Source organism: Eucyclogobius newberryi, unplaced genomic scaffold (assembly GCF_026437365.1).
Source record: "Eucyclogobius newberryi isolate DKJ021-1_F unplaced genomic scaffold, fEucNew1.0.hap1 SCAF_11, whole genome shotgun sequence".
In the NCBI taxonomy this organism is placed as follows: domain Eukaryota; kingdom Metazoa; phylum Chordata; class Actinopteri; order Gobiiformes; family Gobiidae; genus Eucyclogobius; species Eucyclogobius newberryi.
In genome coordinates, this window is record NW_027315735.1 from 32,877,152 (window position 1) to 32,899,544 (window position 22,393).

The 22,393-nt window shown below is 42.8% G+C and overlaps 1 protein-coding gene across 1 annotated transcript; it reads left to right on the plus strand.

The window, feature by feature from the left end:
* The first annotated feature begins 2,456 nt into the window (after positions 1 to 2,456).
* On the plus strand, positions 2,457 to 21,956 carry ip6k1 (inositol hexakisphosphate kinase 1). Its single transcript, XM_072439973.1, has 9 exons — positions 2,457 to 2,630; positions 11,010 to 11,346; positions 11,416 to 11,549; positions 11,630 to 11,756; positions 12,181 to 12,436; positions 12,994 to 13,175; positions 16,268 to 16,443; positions 19,326 to 19,559; positions 20,429 to 21,956. Exons 3-9 carry the CDS (start codon positions 11,445 to 11,447, stop codon positions 20,753 to 20,755), a joined length of 1,407 nt encoding a protein of 468 aa, XP_072296074.1. The 5' UTR covers positions 2,457 to 2,630; positions 11,010 to 11,346; positions 11,416 to 11,444; the 3' UTR covers positions 20,756 to 21,956.
* Positions 21,957 to 22,393: the final 437 nt, after the last annotated feature.

Sequence of the window (22,393 nt, forward strand, 5' to 3'; positions counted from 1 at the left end):
AGACGTACAACTACAGAAGACGAACATCTACAGAAGACGTACATCTACAGAAAACGTACAACTACAGTATGTGGCGGTAAATGCACAACAACAACAGAAAATATACACAATAAAATAAATAAAAATATCACATGATTATTTATTGAGTGTAATAATATGTGTAATAATATTCATATGCATGTGCCAAAAATCGGTTAAATCAATCCCTCCTACCTGGCTCAAATACCTGGGACAACAGCAGCACTACAGCGCCCCTCTGTGGACAAATAGAAAAATAACACATCGACAACAACTTTACATGTATGTATGATATGAGTATGATATTTTGCATTGTAAATTCTCCTACATTTTTGTTAACTTTCTTTCAATAACTAAATATGAATTCTGGTTAATAAATACACTTTTGTGTGCAATTTTAACCTTGTTTTGTTTTAACTTTTAAAGAGTATGTGTTGAAATAAAACATAGAATCTCAGTTTTTCTGATTATACAGATCATATACAGGTCGGGAGAAATTAGACGAGACAACAAACAAGTGTTGCCTATAGCCCACTTTGTATAATACAATAATGTATGTCTAAATGACATAAATTTACTATTATTAAAAATACATTTGTTGACCTAAAATACTAATTTTGCTATCATTATGCTTATAGTTTCATGGTCCGGGTCCGCCCCTGCGTTCGATACATGGTTGTATTAAAGTAAGGCGTGATCCAAATTGAGTAGTGGCCTCTCCACAGTTCTGCATCCTCACGGCCCGGACAGGAGGCCGCCATTAAAAGAATTCGCCCTGTAAAATTGCCGACAGTGCTCAATCATTTTTCCTTTAGGGAGTGTCTACAGAGCCGCGGCGCGCTGCCGAAACTACATGAGTTTTTTGTGCCGCGGCTCCTGAAACTGCTGGGCTATTTGGCCGCGCCGGGTTAGACCGCGCCGGGTTAAGGTTAGGGTTAGGGTTAGGGTTAGGGTTAGGGTTAGGGTTAGGGTTAGAGTTAGGGTTAAGGTTAGAGTTAGGGTTAAGGTTAAGGTTAGGGTTAGGGTTAGGGTTAGGGTTAGGGTTAGGGTTAGAGTTAGAGTTAGAGTTAGGGTTAAGGTTAAGGTTAAGGTTAGGGTTAAGGTTAGGGTTAGCCATGAGGCTATATGACCGTGGCTCCTGAAACTGCTGGGTTATTTGACCGCGCCGCGGCTCTGCAGCCACTTATGTATAAACTAGAAAGAGTTTCTCTCTTTTAACATTTCTAAAATCCTTAAAGTGGACATGGCAAGACCAACAATCCAATTTTCTCCCTCATTTCTCACGCTTTCACTTAATGTGAAGTGTAAAATAAATAATACATCAATGTTCTAATATTCTATTATCACTCTCATATTCGCCAGAGTCCAGCAGCTGTCCAGAGCAGAGCTGACATCCTGACCAGAGCCCTGCAGATCGCAACAGACCCGATCAAATACATACTCCAAAGAAAAATATATCTTAAAAATAACTTGTGCATTGACTAAACGTAAACAGTGTGAGAGTGTGTACAGTGTGTGTGTTAATGGCTATGTTAGTTTTGTTATGACCAAAACAGTGTAACAAGTAAGTGCTCTGAATTGTAACATTCACCCCAATGACTAAACCATTAACACATTTAAGATAAGATAAGATAATCCTTTATTGTCCCACATGGGGAAATTTCATTGTTGCAACACAGGTAGATAGAGGTAGATACAGAGGAAAAGAACAGATCACTTATAGGAAGTTTGAAAAACACTCTCAAAAGAAGATCTCCTTTTAACAGCAAACACAGCTTTCCACGAGCAAAATAATGGCCTGTCTGAGTTTAAGATAAGATAACCTTTATTTCTCCCACAATGGGGAAATTCCAGTGTTGCAACACAGATTAGGCACAGAACCAGATTAGGCACAAGTATAATAATAAAAAAAACAGATGCCATGGAAGTTGCAGATACAGGCCACGAGTGGAACACAAGACCAGACAAGGATGAGAAAAACCCTGACACAGGTAAACGTTAGACATGGAACATAAAAACAACATTCTAACACTTTATAATGAAAGAAACTGTGGATCTAAGTGCACACATGACAAAACACAAACAGAAATGTTGAAATCTTTTGTTCTGAAACTGTATTTTTGGATATGTTTATTTGTATTAGTGCATTGCATAACCATGTACTTTAAAATGCAGAGCACATAATTTTTTCTATGTTTATATCAGCTTCTTGTTGAACGCAACATTTTGAGGACTTTTTCTCCATTCAAAACCTACATATAGTTTCAAATGACTGTGGTCCTAATTTCCCATAATTCTGAAACCCATGCACAAGAGAAGAAACGATATTTATTATTATGATTAGTTTTTCTTTACATTCCCCTCGTTTTGCCCCAGTTTACTCCGTTATTAATAACTTATAAACATTACATATTGCTGCACTGGCCGCCGTCAGCCTGTAGGAGGCGCCTTAACCTCTTCTTCGCCTGCGCTATCCTGCCTCCCCTGGATGTGTGTTTTTCTCCTCCGTTTATGAGCCCGGATTACAGGCACGGACACCCGCGACTCCGCCCGGTGTCCGAAGCGACCGTGCCCCGTAAAAGCAGCCCCACATCCCGCCCCGAACCCGCACGGTGAGTGTTTATTCCGCGCGGAGACGAGGAGACCCCACTGCGTAATAACGGCCAACCGTGCTGTTAGCATGTAGCATCGCGGCTAACTGCAGGCGCGCGTCATATATTCAGCTTAAACGCCAAAAATGAAGGTTTTACCGGTAACGCCGCGTGTATTCACCTTCTACACTTCACCGAGAAGGATTACGATACGCGCTGGCTCTTTGTCCGAGCGTTAAAAGTTATTTTAAAGAGGAAAAACGGCGTTAGCCTGTTAGCGCGTTGTCAAGCTAAGGTCAAGAAGAAGCTGACAGAAGTCCAGAATATAAACGTGCTGTGGCCGCGACAAAAACATTGCTTGGGTTTTGACCACGACGCGGCTCATTTAAACCGTCAAATGGCCAGAAACGCGTTGTTCCATTTGCCCGACGAGCTGAAAAAGAAAAAAAAAAATAGAAATAAAACAATCGCTTAACGTTTAATTGCACGTTACGGTCCAATCGGCTCCTCTGTTATGGTACAAAATGTGCCCTGTCACTACTCTCCGTTTGCGAAGCCGTTACAAGTTCGATCGGCTTTGTTTACGATTATAAGTACGATATTGACTCGATGCAACGTGTTTTAGTCGATTCTTATTTTATTGCAGCTGTTGTGGAAGAACTGTGACGAAAACACAGCACGACACGTTGATTTTGGACTGTGTTTTCGCAGTTGTGTCTGTTTTACTGTTCGTATTTTTTTTTTTTTTTTTTATGGTGTAATTGAGAACAAACGCAACCAAAACAACAACAATGGTGCTATTTTTAGTCCGCTCTCGTTTGCTGCGGCTTAAACGTCTCTAGGGGGCGCCGTTCTGTGATTGCCCAGTTAATTGAATTCTTGTTAGTCTAAATTTAGTCGGTTCGAGTCCCAGTTTTTGACCTTGTTTGATATCGTCGAGTCCCGGCGATCCATTTCAACGTTCTGTCGCGGTTTATTTGCGTTCGGTCTGTTGTCGTGCATCGCTTTAATGTCATTTTTATGGATTCCGCGTCATCGTTACCACAAAAGAAGAACCACTAATGGAAGTATATCTCTCTGTCGAACAGTTCATCCGCCCAGTCCAGGAATAAACACATATTTTGATTGATTTTCAGCTTGTTTCGCCAAAATACTACGGTCAAAAGTGACTGTAATAGAGCTCGGGATTGTGTAACGTCTATTTTCAGATGCTAAATGCTAAACTCTGTGTTCATTGATAAGGATTCTGACTCTATAAAGTGATAAACTGTTGGGTCACGCCTGTTAAATACATTTACCAGGTTGTTCCATGTTCTTTTCTGTTCACTTTTGACACTGTTCTGGACGTTTAGCACGCCGACGGCAAACGTGGCAGTTTTCTACAGCAAAGGTTGTGTTTTGACGTTGTGTTCCATCATAAATCTGCTAAAACGAGCCTGTAAATGTCTTGATTTATGTACAATCACTGCAAAGACTGTAAATCTCCAAAATGCCCTTGTTTGAAAGATTACACTACGGGTTTAGTTGTTTTAATTCAGCTATTTTTGTTGCCGTTTTTCCTTTTCAAAGTGCACATATACTTCATAGTCAAATCTCTTGTCATCTGCACTGATACCTTCACTATTTTGGTCATACAATATTTAAGGTAATTGATGTTGGGGATGTCGAGATTATGCGGTTAATCGATAATCGTGATGCTTCTGGCCACAATGTAAATCGTAAGAACCAAAAAATGATAATCGGGACAATTTTAGAAGCAAAATTTAGTCGTTTTCGTTCAGTCTCTCGTCCAAAAAAATAGACCTCAACGTGAATCACTTTATTGGGCTGTTTTTGTCACATTTAACGTTAAAAAAAGTCACAATCTTGACCGTCAGACCTCGGGAATGAAGGAAAAGGAACAATGTCCCTGTTTTGTTTGGCCACAGCCTCAATAATCGTGAATAATCGTTAAATCGCTACTTTTTTTAACACAAACATTTAATACTCTGACGTCCCCGATTTTTTCCATGTAATATTTCCGTAACTGCCGCTAATTGCAACCATTTTTTTTAGTCCGAACCAAAAGTAAACGCACGGAAACAAAGATCTCACAAGATCATTTTCCACGTGGTCATTTTATCTCTTGAAGATCTCGCCCCGTCTTTACTACTGAATATCATTTCATCCGCCCGCGTACAGAGCATCTTTGTATTTTGTTACAGGATTTCCAGCGTCTTGTGATGACTGCTGTACATTTCTGGCAGAACAGTCGTGTTTTCTTTGCCTCTTTGCGGGTCAACAGTCTGCAAACACGCGTCACTGTTTTTAGAAGACGAGGCGAGTTCACGCAGTTTAATGGACGCGCGTGCATTTTTCTGGAGGAAAATACCGGCGTCAAAGTGGAAGATGTTTCTGTCGCTCTTTACGAGGGCGGGAAGAGTTCAGAAATGCGTCGGTTTAGTCTGGATCGAGCCGGAGGTGGGTGTCGTGGAAAGAGGACGTGGAGTTCTTAGAAAAGGATGCTGCTGCGAGGAGAAGGTCAGAGGAGCACGATCCAAGAGGCTGTAGTGGTTTGAGGAGTCGCACGTGTGTGTGTTCACGTCCCGGCCTCAAACGGCTGCCGAGTGTCCTGTGAAATGAAACCAACAACTCTTTACAGAGTCGCGTGTAGACATCGCCGTCTATAATGTCGCTAAATGGATTACAATCGTGCTTATCAATCAGGACGGACCAAGCTCAGGCGTTGGCCAAATACTTGAGATTGTTCTGCTTTTCTGATTGTTATTGTATTGTGTAACGGTCAGTGTTTACAGCTCGTATTTTATTTGGGTTTTAATCTTTGTGGAAATCGTAAAAACCTTACACTCTGTAATACTGTGAATATAACTATATATTAAAGAGATCAAAAAGCTGAAATGAGCCACAAAGGATAACTTAATGAATGTTAAACACCTTAATGATAATATAATAATACATAAACTGCTACTTATCTAATCTAAACATAATCTGCTCTCAAAAATCCATCAAGCCGTCGTTTTAGCGTTTTATGTGAATGAGAGATCAGATTTTATTTTCATTTTTCTGAAGCGTCTGAAGAGTTTTTGGCAATTCAAAAGACATTTCCTAAAACACGTGAACACGATGGTCACTTATGGGGCAACACGTGCGCGGACAAACTACATTTGAAACATGTTTACTTAAATTCAATCTGAACCCTGAAAAACACAACATTTAACTGCTAACAAACAGATTAATGCAGGGATAGACTTTTATGTGTCTTAACAAACAAACAACCTTTTCTGTCTGTAGTCGAGCTAACGCCGCATATTTGGTAAATGACCGAAATTGGAGAATGACCGTCCCTTTCCTTTTTATCCTTTAGCTCTTTTTTATTTTCAATATTATAATAAATGGTTTGTATTTCCTCAAAACAACAGTCACAACAGTGTCATTGGATTCAGTGTCCACCACAAGATCAGAGCTAAAAGTACGCAAACAAATGTGTCTTAAACCGGCGTAAAAAAAAGAGTAGAATTTGGCACCAGTGGAAGAGGAGGCTGTTTGAGATTGACTCGGATCTCCTTCAGAAATAGAAGCTTAATCGGAGTCGGCTTTGTCCTGGCAGCGCTCTGATCTGATTGGACGAAACAGAGCCGCGCCACTCGGGTCCAGCGTGACACGGCGGGACAGGTAAAGCACAACAACAACAACAACAACAGCTGAACCCTTAAACTGAAGACCGCGCAGTGTGTAAAGGTCTAATGCTGTTTAAGAGATGACTCCAAACACGCATAAAACAATCTAAATACAACTAAAAACGATGTTACTTTATTTATTTAGCGTTGTTGTTGTCGTCACCGCGAGGAATAAGCTCGTCGTATCACATTGTAAGAAAGATAATACTGTATAATGAAAGGTGAGATTATAAAACAAATCACGATAAGTATAAAGATCTTAACAATGAATAATAAGTGACCTGTTCTACTTTCAGGGCCATGTTGACAAAAATGAACTTTAAAATCTCTTTGGAGCGTTCCGATGAAGATATTCAGACGATATTCTGTCAATTCAGCAGAAATGTGTCAAAACTCATGTCTTTAAACGTGTTAATTATCAGACAAATGTGAAATGTCTAGGAAATTAATCACAAACGTTCCGAAATATGGCCTTATATCCTTATTTGAAAATGTTTAAAAGATTTTTAATTTTTTTTATTTAATGTTTTTAATGGGCTTTTTTAATTGACTCTCTTTATAGCATTTTTTAAAACAATAAACAAGTGGATATGTGTAAATTAGATTAAAGATGAGAAAAAAATTATATATATTTCCACCTCTTCCACCATTTGGTATAAAAATGTATGAAAACTAGTAAATTCAGCCCCACAATCGTTGCAAGTCTCCACGACCGGCTGTCCTCTGCTGCTTGACCTCGTCTGGTTCGTTCTTGGCTGTGATTCAAGTTGTTGTGTCGCGAAGCTAAAATGTAAAACCGTTTCGATACTAAGGAATTTACTAAATTCTCTCTACTGATTTCGATACCGGGATGATACTTAAAAATGCTCTGTTCAACATAAAATAAGTCTTTATATAAACACTGAGGTCATACTAGTTCTAATAAAGCTCAAGTTCATTCTAAAGGCCACGTTTTGTCCAGTTAATGTGATTTTTATCGTAGTTTTAGCTCATAGTGATAATAATGAAAGCTGGAACGATATTTTTCAATATTTTTCGTGTTTATCTTTTCTTTTTGCCAACAGGAAGCTTTTTTGTTTGTAATATTCAAATTTCACACGTAGATGGTTGAACCATGAATTGAAGTGGTTCATTTGGCTTTTACATTGTGTTTTATTGGGAATGGGTATGTGTCAGTGGCATTATTTATTTCAAGTTTCTGAGCCTAGATCACCATTTTTGTTCTATTCACAACGCTGTGTACATTTAATATTGTTTAGAATACCTATGTCTGTGTTTGAGCGTCTTAAACGGGATATCCACAACAGAATGGCTCATTATCCCAATTTAGATCACGATTTGCTTTTATATTGCCTCTTTACACAAAAAAAGTCAGTTTTCTTCCTCAAGTCTGAACTCGGCGTCAAACCAAACACTTTTACTGACAGAGAATTGGTTGTAGAGTGTTTTTGACGCTCAGACGGAGAGGACTTTATAACCAGGGCTCATCAAACTAGCGTGAATGAAGCTAAATGCAACCAAACAACGATAGAACAGGGTTAAAAGCTCAAAGAAGTACATTTGCGTAACATGTGTCCTTTTAACCTGCAGACAAAGGCAGCATCAACACAACCGCAGCACCGTGTTTTGTTTTCGGTATCGACCTGTGCCCTTTAGATGTTCGGGTGATTGGCGTGTAATAATTGCATCTGGTTTGACTGATGAGATTACACTGGGAAAGATCTGGCCTGATGTTTCCCGTTAAAGTCTATTTATAGAAAGCGGCGTGTTCAGTGATGGACATCTGCTTCTCCTCGAGGTCCAGCGTTCCGTCCCGATGCAGTCTAGAGCGTTCCCTGCCGACCAACGGGGATAAACTCATTGTATCCTATGATTTACGGTTCAAAAATACACCGCGTGCAACAGTTAGAGATGTAGACTGGAAAGCTTGTGCAATACTTACAAAGATGTTTATTGTCTTGTAGTCGGGACACAACGATCTGTCAAAGAGTCAATGATGAAGCTGTTAATCTGAGGTGAGAGCGCTCATTTGTTTCCCTGGTGACGCTGAAGTAAACGAGCCTGATTGCACGCTTCTGTCTGAGTTTGGCCTGCAATGTAGCGGAGGAGATTGTGACCAGGCGTTATGGACGATTTTTCGGCGATTTGAGAACTCAAGAAGTGGAAGTGCACATGCCACTCCCCCGTGCGGACTGCAAGCCTTGAAATTATTATTTTTACGTCCCTGTCAACATGACAGGTACCGATCATTTGGTAGCTGTCATGGCTAATTCTGAATCGGTCACAAGGAAAGGAAAACAGAATAACATAATTAATGAAAAATGAACTTTTATTAACATGTCTCGTTATCATTTACAGGCTGAGAAATACATTTTCAAAGTTAGGGGCCAGGGGCCCCCCTACCTAAAAAAGTTAGGGGCCCCCCAGCAATTTCAGGGGCCCACAAGCGCGCGCGGCATCGCGGCGTCATAAGAACAAGATAAATGTGTTGTTTTAAACCTGGTTATTAGCATGTAAAACAATTTAAAGTACTTTTATCTGTTATTTGATATGAAGAGCACAAATACTGAATTCCTATAAACCAGAGATCATGATGTTTAATACTGTTTAATTCAATATAATAATGTTTCTTAGATACAAAATAAATACTGTTTACAGCATTTGACACAAGGAGATCTTGTGGAATATATAAAATCACAGCCTACAAAATAAACTACTAACATATATACATTGCCCCGATGCTAACAACTCCAAAGGGGGCGGGGCCCTTGGGGCCCTTGGATATTTCCACATTGACATTGTCCCTAATGTGCAAAATTACAGCTTTTGTTGCAAACAACTTTAAAAAGACTGAATTGTGGACTGAGTAGAGCAAAAATAAACCAGGCATTTCCGAGTACAACCGAACAAGACCAAACGCAGCGGCCAATCAGATGCCCGCTTTCATCGACATTAGATCACGGACACCGCTCGGCCAATGAGAAGCGAGAAGACTGCGAAGTGGCATGTCTGTCAAAACGAAACTTAAGCGATGGAAATGCCCGCGCACATGCGCTCCGCTGCCTTCCTCCGCTGTATAACTACAGCAATAATCGTGGTCTGTAATGTAGCGCGCCCGAGTTTGTGCAGAGGAATCGCTTTGGGCATGTTCACCGCGCTGTTTTTGCCTATTAAAAATATATATTACGGCAAAAAATTTGCGTCGGTCATTGTGTCCGGAGCAATGATTTTGGAGTCGGTCAAAACTGATTTTTGCGCCGGTCATTGACCGTGTCCGGCCCGTTATTTCGAGGCTTGAATGAGATTCAGATTTGGACCAAAAAAATTGTCCATTACGCCTATAAGTAAAGCAAAGAAAATGTACCTATTACCGTATTTTCTGGACTACACCCTTTTTTCATAGTTTTGATTGGTGCAACTTATACTCCAGAGCAACTTATATGTGATATTATTCGTTATTTTCACACTGGCAACCCCATATCACGTGTTGATTATTTTCACACTGGCAACCACAAGGGGGCGCTCTAGGCTCTAAGCGACGCAGAAGAAGAATCTGCACTTCCTCTTCCTCTGGAGTTTGTGGAGTTGTTTAGAAGTGACACAGAGGAAGAAGAATTCAATGGATTTAGTGATTTGGGGTAAAACTGATGCTTTGGTAAACTTGTTAGCATGTTCTTTATGCTATAGTTATCTGAATAACTTTTCATATGTTACGTTAACATACCAGACACTTACCACAGTTCTGTCTGTGTCTCATGTAGCTGAAGGTGTTAGCGTTAGCATGTTAGCATACGTACACATATTCACCATGTTCTCTAATCTGTTATTATTTCAAATTGTACATTGTTAAAATGTCTGTTCTTGGTCTTATACTCAAGTGCAACTTATACATGTTTTTTCTTCTCTATTATGCATTTTTGGACTGGTGCGACTTGTACTCCGGCCCTAAACTATACTGTTCCTCATTTATTGAGGAAGTCGCTAAAGCTGTAGTTGTGGTATTCGAGTGACAGCTGCAGTCTATTTGTTTTGGTTTGTCGTCGTGAGTCCAGCCTCTTCTGCGTCCGTGAGGGTCTGGACAGTGGTTCTCAAGCTTTTTCAGTCGCGACCCCCAAAATGACAAACGTGGGCATCCAAGGGAAAAGTATGCGACCCCCAAAGTATCTACTGTCTAATGTTTGATTTTGAGTATAGAACTAGATAAACGAGATGCTGTGCAAAGGCAACAAAGCCATTGCGAGTGACTGCGTAATGCGTGGCCATATTCTGTACAGTTACCGTGACGACATTGCGCGACGTCACAGGTTTTCCGCCCCTCCGAGGACCGAGGAATACCAAAAGCAATAGCAAGAATCAAACACAAAATATCTACATAACGAATTTTGAATAACGAAAATCGGACAAAAGATGCGTGTTGTATCACAGGTGGTTTACAAACTACAAGAACTAATAGTGACTGCTTTATTACACAGTCACTCAAGGACTTTGGTCGGCCAACAAATAAGAATCTACATTTACTGCTGCATTCGAACGGTCTCGAGCCTTTTTAAGACTGTTGAACTAACAAAGCCGGAGCCATTTATTAAACTAATTTATAATAATCTCATAATGTTTTCAGTCTTCATAATTTTTATGTTTTCTTTTTATTATCTGAATCTCAAAGGCACAGCTAAAGTAATCATTTGCAACATTAGACTAACTCATTTTATTTCTGTTTCCTTAGAAACCTCTGAGCCTTCGACCTGATGGACCCCAGCTTTGAATGGGAGCTCTCTGATTGGTCAACAGTGGACTGAAGCTCTCTGATTGGTCGACAGTGGATTGGTGCGCTCTGATTGGTCGACAGTGGACCGAAGCTCTGATTGGTCGACAGTGGCTCTGCACACTCGGATTGGTCGACAGTGGATTGGCGTGCTCTGATTGGTCGACAGTGGATTGGAGTGCTCTGATTGGAGGATTTGCGCGGTGGGTTTCCGGTCTGGCGCCGCCTCCCCCCGGGGCCGGCGTGCGCTCCCAGCAGCCCCCCTCCCCCTCACTGCTCAGCAGAGCCCATGCACCAGGTACACACTCTTCATCATCAAACATGTTCTAAGTGTCACAGGGCTGATGTTTCCCATGGTGCTTTGCAGCAGGAGGCGTGGCGCGTCCGTCTGGAGCCATGTGCCTCCCTCACTGCCACAACATGGACCAATCGAAACTGCAGGGCGGGTCTGTGGGTGGGGCTCAGAGAGGGGGCGTGTCTCTGGAGCCATTCATTCACCAGGTCAGTGCCAGAGTGGTAGGATGCAGTACAGTACATGCAGTACAGTACATGTGTATACAGTGTTACATGTTGCTGTGCAGGTGGGGGGCCACACCAGTATGATGCGTTACGACGACCACACCGTGTGCAAACCTCTGATCTGCCGAGAGCAGCGCTTCTACGAGTCTCTTCCTCCTGAGATGAAGGAGTTCACCCCAGAGTACAAAGGTAACACTGCAGAGCTGCTTTAGGGCTCGGGCCCATTACAGGCAGACGTTAAGCAAACCAGACTTTAATGTCAGAATAATTAGCAGTTTATTTGATGGGACTGAGTGCAAGATACGTTGTAAGAGACATTCAGCAAACCCTGCATTATTATATGATACATTTTACTGTATTTTACCCATTCCTCAGTGTCTCACCTTACTGTGAAGCCACATTTCAGATTCAGCATTATTTTTATACACATATTTAACACCCCATCAAACATTAAAATAAAATAATCAAGCAGCAATGGAAAATATTCAAATATTTTATTAGATTTAAAAATATATATATATATTTCTCTAACGTTAAGGCAGCCTGTACACACCACACCAAACTCTGGAGTTAAGCGGGTTAAGTGACCATGACTGACCTGGCTGTGTTTCAGGTGTGGTTTTGGTGTGCTTCGAGGGCGACTCAGACGGATACATCAACCTGATGGCGTATCCGCACGTGGAAAGTGTGGACGAGGAGCACGAGGAGCGCGACGCCCCGGAGAGGGAGCAGCCCAGGAGGAAACACTCGAGACGCAGCCTGCACCGCTCCTCGTCCTCCTCCGACCACAACAAAGACCATAAAGAGCAGAAGGAGAACAAGGACGAGAGGACGGAGAGGAAGGATCACGAGCAGGACTCTCAGGAGAAGTAAAGCGGCACCATTGCTCTTGTTATTTACAAATGTGGCGGTTTTCTGTTTGAATCTGCTGCATTTGGAGAAAACACCGGTAAAACTTCACTAACTGAGCCGTTTGAAATGAGTTTGACCGGTGGCCACTCTGCGGTACTGCTGCTGCCGGGTCCAGAAGGAGTTTTGGAGAAAGAGAGAAAGAGAGGGACCGGACTGTCTGCACACACGCCAAATGTGCCTGATTATTAACAACGTGTTGCACAACAATAAAGCCTCTGGAAACAGTTTGGAAACAGTTTATTTTGGATTGATCGCCTCTTATTTGCAGAGTTACGAGCACAAACGGCTGATGAACTAATAAGTCTCTAGATTTAATCATGCAAGCAGTATTTTTCTCTCCACATTTCTGTTTAATTATTTTTGAAGCAACTTAAAACATGAGGCTTTAGTTTGTCAGTCCACACAGTCAGAGGCTTCACTGAGACACAATGACACAGGATTCAGACACATGTGTTCAGCAGCAGAACAACAGGTGAAGCTCAGGGTCCACATTAACCCTGTTCTCTGTCCTCAGTGTGGGCGAGCTGAAGAGTCCTCGTCTGGACCCAAAGCTTCACTCCGAGGTCCCGTTTCAGATGCTGGACTGGAACAGTGGCCTGAGCTCAGAAAAGATCAGCTTCAACCCCTGGAGTCTGCGCTGCCACAAGCAACAACTGAGCCGCATGCGGAGCGAGTCCAAGGACCGCAAGCGCTTCAGTATCCTTCTGCAGACACCGGGGGCAAAGGGCATTAGGTCGCTTTAGGTACCATTATTTATGTGTGCAATCAATGTGAGGAAAAACAGCACTGGTATTTTATATATTCACTGTACATTTATTGGAACAAGTCATTCAGTCTTTGGCAGAATAGAATGTTTTCTCCATCTTCTTTTGGTCAAAAATCCTCAGTTTAATTTAGTTTTAGTACAGGTTTAGTCAATGATTCTTTTAAAGTAACACCATGTAACTTTGTGGAGGTGGCACCTGCCTGAGTCGAGGTTAAAGCCAATCTTTTTATTCTCTTTGGAGAACATTTCCATGGAAACAAGCATGAGGCTGCTCCAGGCCAAGTACGAGTCAGGTTTGTGGAGCTACAAGCCTGATGTTTTTCATGTTTTTCATATGTTTCAGTCCAATAAAAAGATTTTTAAAAATTGGCTGGGAAAACCCCCCAAAATTCCCATGCTTTTTTTTTTTGCCAAAGCACTTTCCTTTTTTGTGTCGTTTTTGGCTAAAACGTTTGTGGCTTTTAAGTTATATCCACAAAAAGTCGACTAAATCCATAACACATTTAGTCGAACTGAAGTTTTCTTCCAAATAAGATAGATTTTATTAGTTGATGAACATAAGTGCTTTTCATCCATTTTATTTGATGAAAATATCTACTGTTATTTATTAGTTTTATCTGACAAAAATAAAAAAAAGAATTAGCCTTAGTTTTAGGCATCATTTATTTAACGTTTTATTTTGTTTTAGTTAAATAAAACTAAAAGCGACTGATCCAATGAACACGCCAGCAAAGGAGACAAGGACGTGTGTTATGTTTGCATTGATCTAATGTAATCCCGGATCTGCAGCATATTCCATCTGAAGTGCGTGTTCAGTTTGGAAACTCACCCTGGCGTGCAGCTGTCGGATCTGAGCCGGCACGTCTGGATTCACACAGCGAGAGGTCAAAGGTCACACACTCTGATGTTCAAAAACACAGCACTGTACATCTGACCACAGCTGCAGTGAGGAACAAGAAAACAACACGTGCGCTACAGCGATCCTGGCGTTTCAGTCGCAGCGATCCTGGCGTTTTGGTCGCAGCGATCCTGGCGTTTCGGTTGCAGCGATCCTGGCGTTTCGGTCGTAGCGATCCTGGCGTTTCGGTCGCAGCGATCCTGGCGTTTCGGTCGCAGCGATCCTGGCGTTTCAGTCGCAGCGATCCTGGCGTTTCAATCGCAGCGATCCTGGCGTTTCGGTCGCAGCGATCCTGGCGTTTCGGTCGCAGCGATCCTGGCGTTTTGGTCGCAGCGATCCTGGCGTTTCAGTCGCAGCGATCCTGGCGTTTCAGTCGCAGCGATCCTGGCGTTTCAGTCGCAGCGATCCTGGCGTTTCGGTTGCAGCGATCCTGGCGTTTCGGTCGTAGCGATCCTGGCGTTTCGGTCGCAGCGATCCTGGCGTTTCGGTCGCAGCGATCCTGGCGTTTCAGTCGCAGCGATCCTGGCGTTTCAATCGCAGCGATCCTGGCGTTTCGGTCGCAGCGATCCTGGCGTTTCGGTCGCAGCGATCCTGGCGTTTCGGTCGCAGCGATCCTGGCGTTTCAGTCGCAGCGATCCTGGCGTTTCGGTTGCAGCGATCCTGGCGTTTCGGTCGCAGCGATCCTGGCGTTTCGGTCGCAGCGATCCTGGCGTTTCGGTCGCAGCGATCCTGGCGTTTCGGTCGCAGCGATCCTGGCGTTTCGGTCGCAGCGATTCTGGCGTTTCAATCGCAGCGATCCTGGCGTTTCAGTCGCAGCGATCCTGGCGTTTCGGTCGCAGCGATCCTGGCGTTTCGGTCGCAGCGATCCTGGCGTTTCGGTCGCAGCGATCCTGGCGTTTCGGTCGCAGCGATCCTGGCGTTTCGGTCGCAGCGATCCTGGCGTTTCAGTCGCAGCTTTTAGAGCCCGAGTCGCGCTCAGGTCCTCAATGTTAAAGTCCATATCCAAGTCATTGAAGTAAAGATCAAGTCAAAGTCGAGTAATAATCATACAGTCAGTCAGTCACAAGTTATGAAGAAAGCAATGAGCAAGTCCCATTTCCTTGTGGCGTGAACAGCTTAGTAGTTCTCCCACATGTCAATCATTCCCTGCGTGCTGCTACACACCTGCAGCCTCGTTCCCAGCAGCACGTTTCCCTGGTTGCACATGCATGGTTGATATGCCCGTGTGTGTTTAGCGAGTTCCTTCAGTGTACAGTACAAAATGACGACAGAGAAAGACGTCATTAGAGAAAGAGCTCAGAAGAGACGGGAATCTGCGTAGACAAGAGATGAGGCGATCCGTCGCACTAATGCGTGCTTCCACCCTCCTGTGGAATACTGGTGTTTCAATGTGTGAGTGAATGGGTGACTGGTTCCTTGATGTAAAGCGCTTTGAGTGCCTTGACGGTAGAAAAGCGCTATATAAATGTGACCATTTACTATTTAAAACGCACTCAAATGCTCTAAAACGCACACAAACACACTCGCAAACACACTCTCAAACGCACACAAACACACTCTCAAACGCACACAAACACACTCTCAAAAGCACACAAACACACTCAAACATACACAAACACACTCTCAAACGCACACAAACACTCTCAAACACACACAAACACACTCTCAAACATACACAAACACACTCTCAAACGCACACAAACACTCTCAAACGCACACAAACACTCTCAAACGCACACAAACACACTCTCAAACGCACACAAACACACTCTCAAACGCACACAAACACTCTCAAACGCACACAAACACACTCTCAAACGCACACAAACACACTCTCAAACACACACAAGCACACTCAAACATACACAAACACACTCTCAAACATACACAAACACACTCTCAAACGCACACAAACACACTCTCAAATGCACACAAACACACTCTCAAATGCACACAAACACACTCTCAAACACACACAAACACTCTCAAACGCACACAAACACACTCTCACACGCACACAAACACTCAAACGCACACAAATATACTCTTAAACTCACTCAAACGCACTCTAAAACCACCTGCTGCCGTGCTCTCCAGTTGCTCCTTGACCCTCGGCCCCTGCAGAGTTCCTGCTGCTGGAGAACGTGGTGCATCACTTCTCGTTCCCGTGCATCCTGGACCTGAAGATGGGCACGCGGCAGCACGGCGACGACGCCTCGGAGGAGAAGGCGGCGCGCCAGATGAAGAAGTGCGAGCAGAGCACGTCCGCCGCGCTCGGGGTCCGAGTCTGTGGGATGCAGGTGAGCAAAGAGGGCGTGGTCTGCGTTTGTGGGATGCAGGTGAGCAAAGAGGGCGGAGTCCGGGTCTGTGGGATGCAGGTGAGCAAAGAGGGCGGGGTCCGGGTCTGTGGGATGCAGGTGAGCAAAGAGGGCGGGGTCCGGGTCTGTGGGATGCAGGTGAGCAAAAAGGGCGGGGTCCGGGTCTGTGGGATGCAGGTGAGCAAAGAGGGCGGGGTCCAGGTCTGTGGGATGCAGGTGAGCAAAGAGGGCGGGGTCCGGGTCTGTGGGATGCAGGTGAGCAAAAATGGCGGGGTCCGGGTCTGTGGGATGCAGGTGAGTAAAGAAGGCGGGGTCCGCGTCTGTGGGATGCAGGTGAGTAAAGAAGGCGGGGTCCGCGTCTGTGGGATGCAGGTGAGCATGGAGGGCGGGGTCAGGTGAGCAAGGAGGGCGTGGTCTGCGTCTGTGGGATGCAGGTGAGCAAAGAGGGCGGGGTCAGGTGAGCAAGGAGGGCGTGGTCTGCGTCTGTGGGATGCATGTGAGCAAAGAGACACAAGCTTCTTTTCACCAATCGAGAAGTTGTTTTCTGCAGGAAAGACCCGTGATTATGATCTTTTTTACTACATTTGGGGTGGAAGAAGTTGTGTTGTTTATGTAAAAGTACACACGGGAGCAAACCAATATTTCAGTAAAAGTATCACTTCATTTCACTGTGTTTTTCTTTTATATGAGAAGTAATAGATTAAAACAGGAGCAGGTCTTATTTAACCCCAACCCCCTTATTTACTCTGTTACTAGACATAAACAAAGATGGCCATAGAAGGAAAGACAATGGATGGCTAACGCAATTTGATTATTATTTTCTAACAATGCTTTAAATGTCTTTTTTTTTACTTGAATTGAACATTTGAACGTTTCTTAAACTCATTGTCCAAATACTTCCACAGCTTCACTGCACAGGCTGCGAAATAGACGGGGGCCCGGGGCCCGCAAGCAGTTGAATCTGCAGCGGGCCCGCGGTTTGAAATAGGAGGGGGCCCGCCGTGCCCCTCCTCGAAAAAAATCAAGATTTAACTAGTAATTTGGCCATATTCGGGGCATTTCCATCGCTTAAGTTTCGTTTTGACAGACATGCCCTCTTCGCACGTCTTCTCGCTTCTCATTGGCCGAGCGGTCTCCGTGATGTAATATCGATGAAAGCGGGCATCTGATTGGCCGCTGCGTTCGTGTTGCGTTCACGTGTCCTCGGAAATGCTCGGTCTAATTTTCGGGGCAATGTATATATGTTAGTAGTTTATTTTGTAGGACGTGATTTCATATATTTCACAAGATCTCCTTGTGTCAAATGCTGTAAACAGTATTTATTTTATATATAAGAAACATTTTTATATTGAATTAAACAGTTTTAAAGATCATGATCTCTGGTTTATATGATTCAGTATTTGTGCTCTTCATATCAAATAACAGATAAAAGTACTTTAAATTGTTTTACATGCTAATAACCAGGTTTAAAACAACACATTTATCTTGTTCTTATGACGCCGCGATGCCGCGCGCGCTTGTGGGCCCCTGAAATTGCTTGGGGGCCCCTAACTTTGAAAATCTATTTCTCAGCCTGCTACAGCAGATGAAATACACATTTGTTTGAGTTTTTTAAACCACGTTGGGTTAAAACACATTTTGCATTCTCTCAAAATTACTGGGGCAAAGTTTTGAAATGCCTGATTACAAATGTACTTTGAGAGTAAAAGTATTTCACACTGATTTTGAGAACTGTTAAAGAGTTCAATGTAGATCTTTTGAAAAAGAATTTGTGCAGTTCATTTTTTCTATTTCTTGTGAATTTTCTTGGGGTTTGAGTTCAAAACCTGTATATAGGATGTCACCATGGGAACGGGCTAAAATGAACCCCCAAACCACATGAATACTTTTACTTTTCGGCCCTGATATAGTGACCGTAAACTATACAAGATCAGTGGCAACATTTGTGATTTGTCCTCTGCTACGTTACTTCTCACTAAAGGCGACGCTCATTATCGTCTTGTTGTTTCACACGTTCATATTCATTTATTGGCAGTTCATGATTAATTGCTGCATAAAAGAGCAACATTTCTCAGGAACATCAGAGGACGTGTAACTGTAAAGTCCAGGCGTTGGTCCTGGACTGTAAACACTCTGATTTCCCCCTGTCAAACACGACGAGCTCCTCTTCTGTCACGAAATGTCCATCTCTTATTGTGACGCTAAAGAAAAGGCTCGGTGCTGATGATCACAGCACAATCATGACAAAACCAGACCTTTTAGAATGCACTTTTAAACACGGAATAATGGCAGTTTCAGTGATGTTCTGCGTTGTTCTGATGTAGCTCCGGAACGTTATAAAAACTGTTCAGGAACAATCTAATTTTGTCCTATTTATGCAAAGGATTTTTCAGAATCTGCACAAACTAGTACCGTATTTTCTACTACGGAGTATAAGTCGCACCAAAAAATGCATAATAGAGAAGAAAAAAAACATATATAAGTCGCACTGGAGTATAAGTCGCAGCTGCCAAAAAATGCATAATAGAGAAGAAAAACACATATATATTGTTGCAAGTGTGAAAATAACAAATAATATCACATATAAGTCACTCTGGAGTATATAGGTATAAATATAAATACCGTATTTTCCAGACTATAAGTCGCACCTTTTTTCATAGTTTCGGCCAGGGTACTTATCTTTTGACAACCCCATAGTTAACTGAACATTTGGGATTAAATATTGTGTTTGACATATAAATACATTTTTGAGTGCCGTTTGTGTAAAATATATTTAAGATGCCCATTTAGGTCGACCAAGAACTTATTTTGTCCATTTCCACACTTTGAATATCATCTTTCCCCTCTCTGACCTTCGCGTTCAGGTGTACCAGCTGAGCACGGGGCACTACATCTGCAGGAACAAATACTACGGGCGCGGCCTGTCGATCGACGGCTTCCGGCAGGCGCTGTTCCAGTACCTGCACAACGGGAAGACGCTGCGGTCCGACCTGTTCGAGCCCGTGCTCAGGAAGCTGCGCAGCCTGAAGGCCGTGCTGGAGCGACAGGCCTCGTACCGCTTCTACTCCTCCTCGCTCCTCATCATCTACGAGGGAAAGGTGAGTCCGGGGCGGAGCCGAGCGGCGCCATGGAGACAGGCGCAATGTCCGTGATGTTCAAGGTTCTGCCACTTTAGTCTTAGCACTGCAAGAAAAGCAAGATTTGTATGAGAAATGTGTCTTTGAGATTATTAAGAATGAAATAAGAAGTTTTTTGAAATGTCATGCAAACAAAGTCATTATTAGTTATGACTTCATTATTATTTAATCATATAAAATAAAGTTAATTTGATTGGAGGAGTTGTTGACTGTGAACTGAAGCCTGTTGTTTTAAGATGTGTATTAAGTATTTACATACCGGTTCAGACATTAAACTCTTCAGTGCTAAAACATGAGCGACTAATTATCTAATTAGTTTGTTTTCTGCGTCAAGTATAAATAAAGCTCTTCTGAGACTTTGTCATTTTGGAAGTTTAAAATATCATTAAGTCCAATAAGTCTTGGTTTAGGATTAATTTACTTAAACATGTACATTTGGTCCTGGTTGAGCCGGTGAATCTTCTGTTTTTATATCAGACACGAGACAAAAACAGACTTTTAATGTCAACAAATGTGAACGTCAAAGGAAAAATACATAAACCGCTCAGAAAAGTCCTAACCTTAAAAGTCTGCTGTGACATTTATACAGGAAATGACATTGTACAAACGTTTCATATTTAAAATGCAGATTCAGTTATGCATAAAAAGCTTATCAAAGATTGGCGTGTGTGATTAGCAAAGGTCAAACATAATGAACTCCCTGAGGCACGTCAGCGGGAAGAAAACAACAACTTTCACGCTACATTTGTGTCTAAAAGTAAATAGTAGAAGGAATAAACTCTGCGTCTTCTCAATCCCATCTTTTCCATCCTCCGGTTTCGACTCCGCAGGAAACGCACGACGTCTCTTCGCGGCACCAGCGAGAACCGCACTGTGGCCACGCCCCCGCCCCAGCCGCCGCCACCGTCCACGCCCACTGTGACACGGACACGCCCCCCGCCCCACAGCCCCCGCCCACCAAACCCCCGGGCCCCGCCCCCTCCCCCCACCGCGCCGCTCCCCTGGTGGACGTTCGTATGATCGACTTCGCCCACTCCACGTTCGAAGGTTTCCGGGGCGACACCGCGGTGCACGACGGCCCAGATCGGGGCTACGTTTTCGGACTGGAGAGCTTGGTGGGCATCCTGGAAGACCTCCGGGACGAGAACATGCCCTAGCGCCACACTTTGGCCCGCAAATAAAGCCAGAAGGAAAAAAAGAAACCCACCCGAGACTCCCAACTGTGCTTCTGTGCGTGAGGACCTTTACAAAGTCTATTTTAAACGGTCCAATGTTGTGTTTTTATCAGTGGAGTCTAGTGGAAGTGTCCCGTTATTTTAACACAAAGATTATTGTGGAGGTTTAAAGGCAGGTTTCTGGGGTGATGACACAAGACGTGAAGCAAACGACTGGCAAAATGTTTATTCTGTTCATATTGTACCAATTCAAAAGTATAGAAGAGTGTGCTCTGATGGAAGTTAAAATATAGACCTGAATATTTACACAAATAAGACTGAAAACATATAATACGTTTTCCTGCTTTACATTTGGAGCGACAATCATATCTTTTAATTAACGTACATTGCACTTACTTCTGCTGCTGCTGCTTTGAGCTCAATCCACTGGTGGATTTAAAAAACCTTTAGCCTGTTTAAGCAGAAATGCAGTATATTTTGTTCTTGTAAAAAGGGCAGAGGTGCTTTTCTCCAAACTGGATTTGGCAGAAGTCTCCGCTCGGACGGTCGAGATGCTTCGCTCGATCAGCTTCAGGTTTTCAGCTGAGCGTTTTTGCCTTTCACCCAAAAACAATCCCAGTTTGATGAAGACGTATCTGCCAAAGCTCCAGAACATTCAAATACTCTGATCCCTTTTAAACCAAGTACATTGTACATGTACTTCAGCCCCGAAAGGCCCCGCCTAACGCCCGGAGTTGCTGGGATAAGCTCCAGTGACACCTAGTGGCAGTAGATGGGGCCAGTTGTTTGTTTATTTGTTTGTTTGTTTGTTTGTTTGTTTGTGGTTTGCCTCCGCCTCTTGTGTCTTTGCCTCCATAAACTGGCCTGTAGGATTTTGCACTTGTGTCAGAGCCATAGCCCAAAACACGTCTCTATATTTGTGAGGACATTTACATTTATTCAAAAGATTTAATATGCGAGATGAACAGAAATGCACAAAATGTTGAGTCTTGTCTTGAAATAATGTCTAAAGGGAAGAATTTTAAAGTTGCACTTTTTGAATTTGATACATAAACTTAATATCTGTTACTGTTAGATTTGTTATTAGGAGTTTTTACATTATTGTTCAGTCTACAGTGATATTATAATTTGTTTAAAAAATGATATTCCTTTTGTATACGATTTGCTTCACTTAATGTTTGCTGTCATCCAATTCAGGATATTAAGAAGACTAAATCAGGTTTAGACTTGATTAGTTTGAATTTATCGATTTAGATATTTGCTGTGTAGAATTTCGGGATTTTTTTTGAATTTTATTTTGGTGAATTTTCAGATGGTTTTAAGCAAAGTATTTATCGAAAGTAGAAATGTAAACTTTTCAAATGGGAAAACTGTCTTGTAATTTGACATATTTATTTTGATGAAAAGAAGCTTTAATCGCGTTAAAGGGATCGAACGTGTTGTTTTACTTTTGATTTCCATTCGTTCTTTTTCGGTTCAAAAATTGTTTTCCGATTTTGTCCCTGAATGGAGAACATCTTAAATCCTCTGGTTTCTTGGCGCGTCCCGGTTTAACCAACGCCACATTCTTGTCTTTTTCTCTTCTACTTTCACTTACGTCACGGCCAAATGTCCTCACAA

Excerpts from the sequence above, each read along its gene's own strand:
- ip6k1 (XM_072439973.1), top strand. The coding sequence starts at position 11,445 with ATGTGCCTCCCTCACTGCCACAACATGGACCAATCGAAACTGCAGGGC. Across the intron at positions 12,437-12,993 it reads GAGCAGGACTCTCAGGAGAA|TGTGGGCGAGCTGAAGAGTC; the intron begins GTAAAGCGGCAC and ends CTCTGTCCTCAG. Across the intron at positions 16,444-19,325 it reads TCCGAGTCTGTGGGATGCAG|GTGTACCAGCTGAGCACGGG; the intron begins GTGAGCAAAGAG and ends CTTCGCGTTCAG.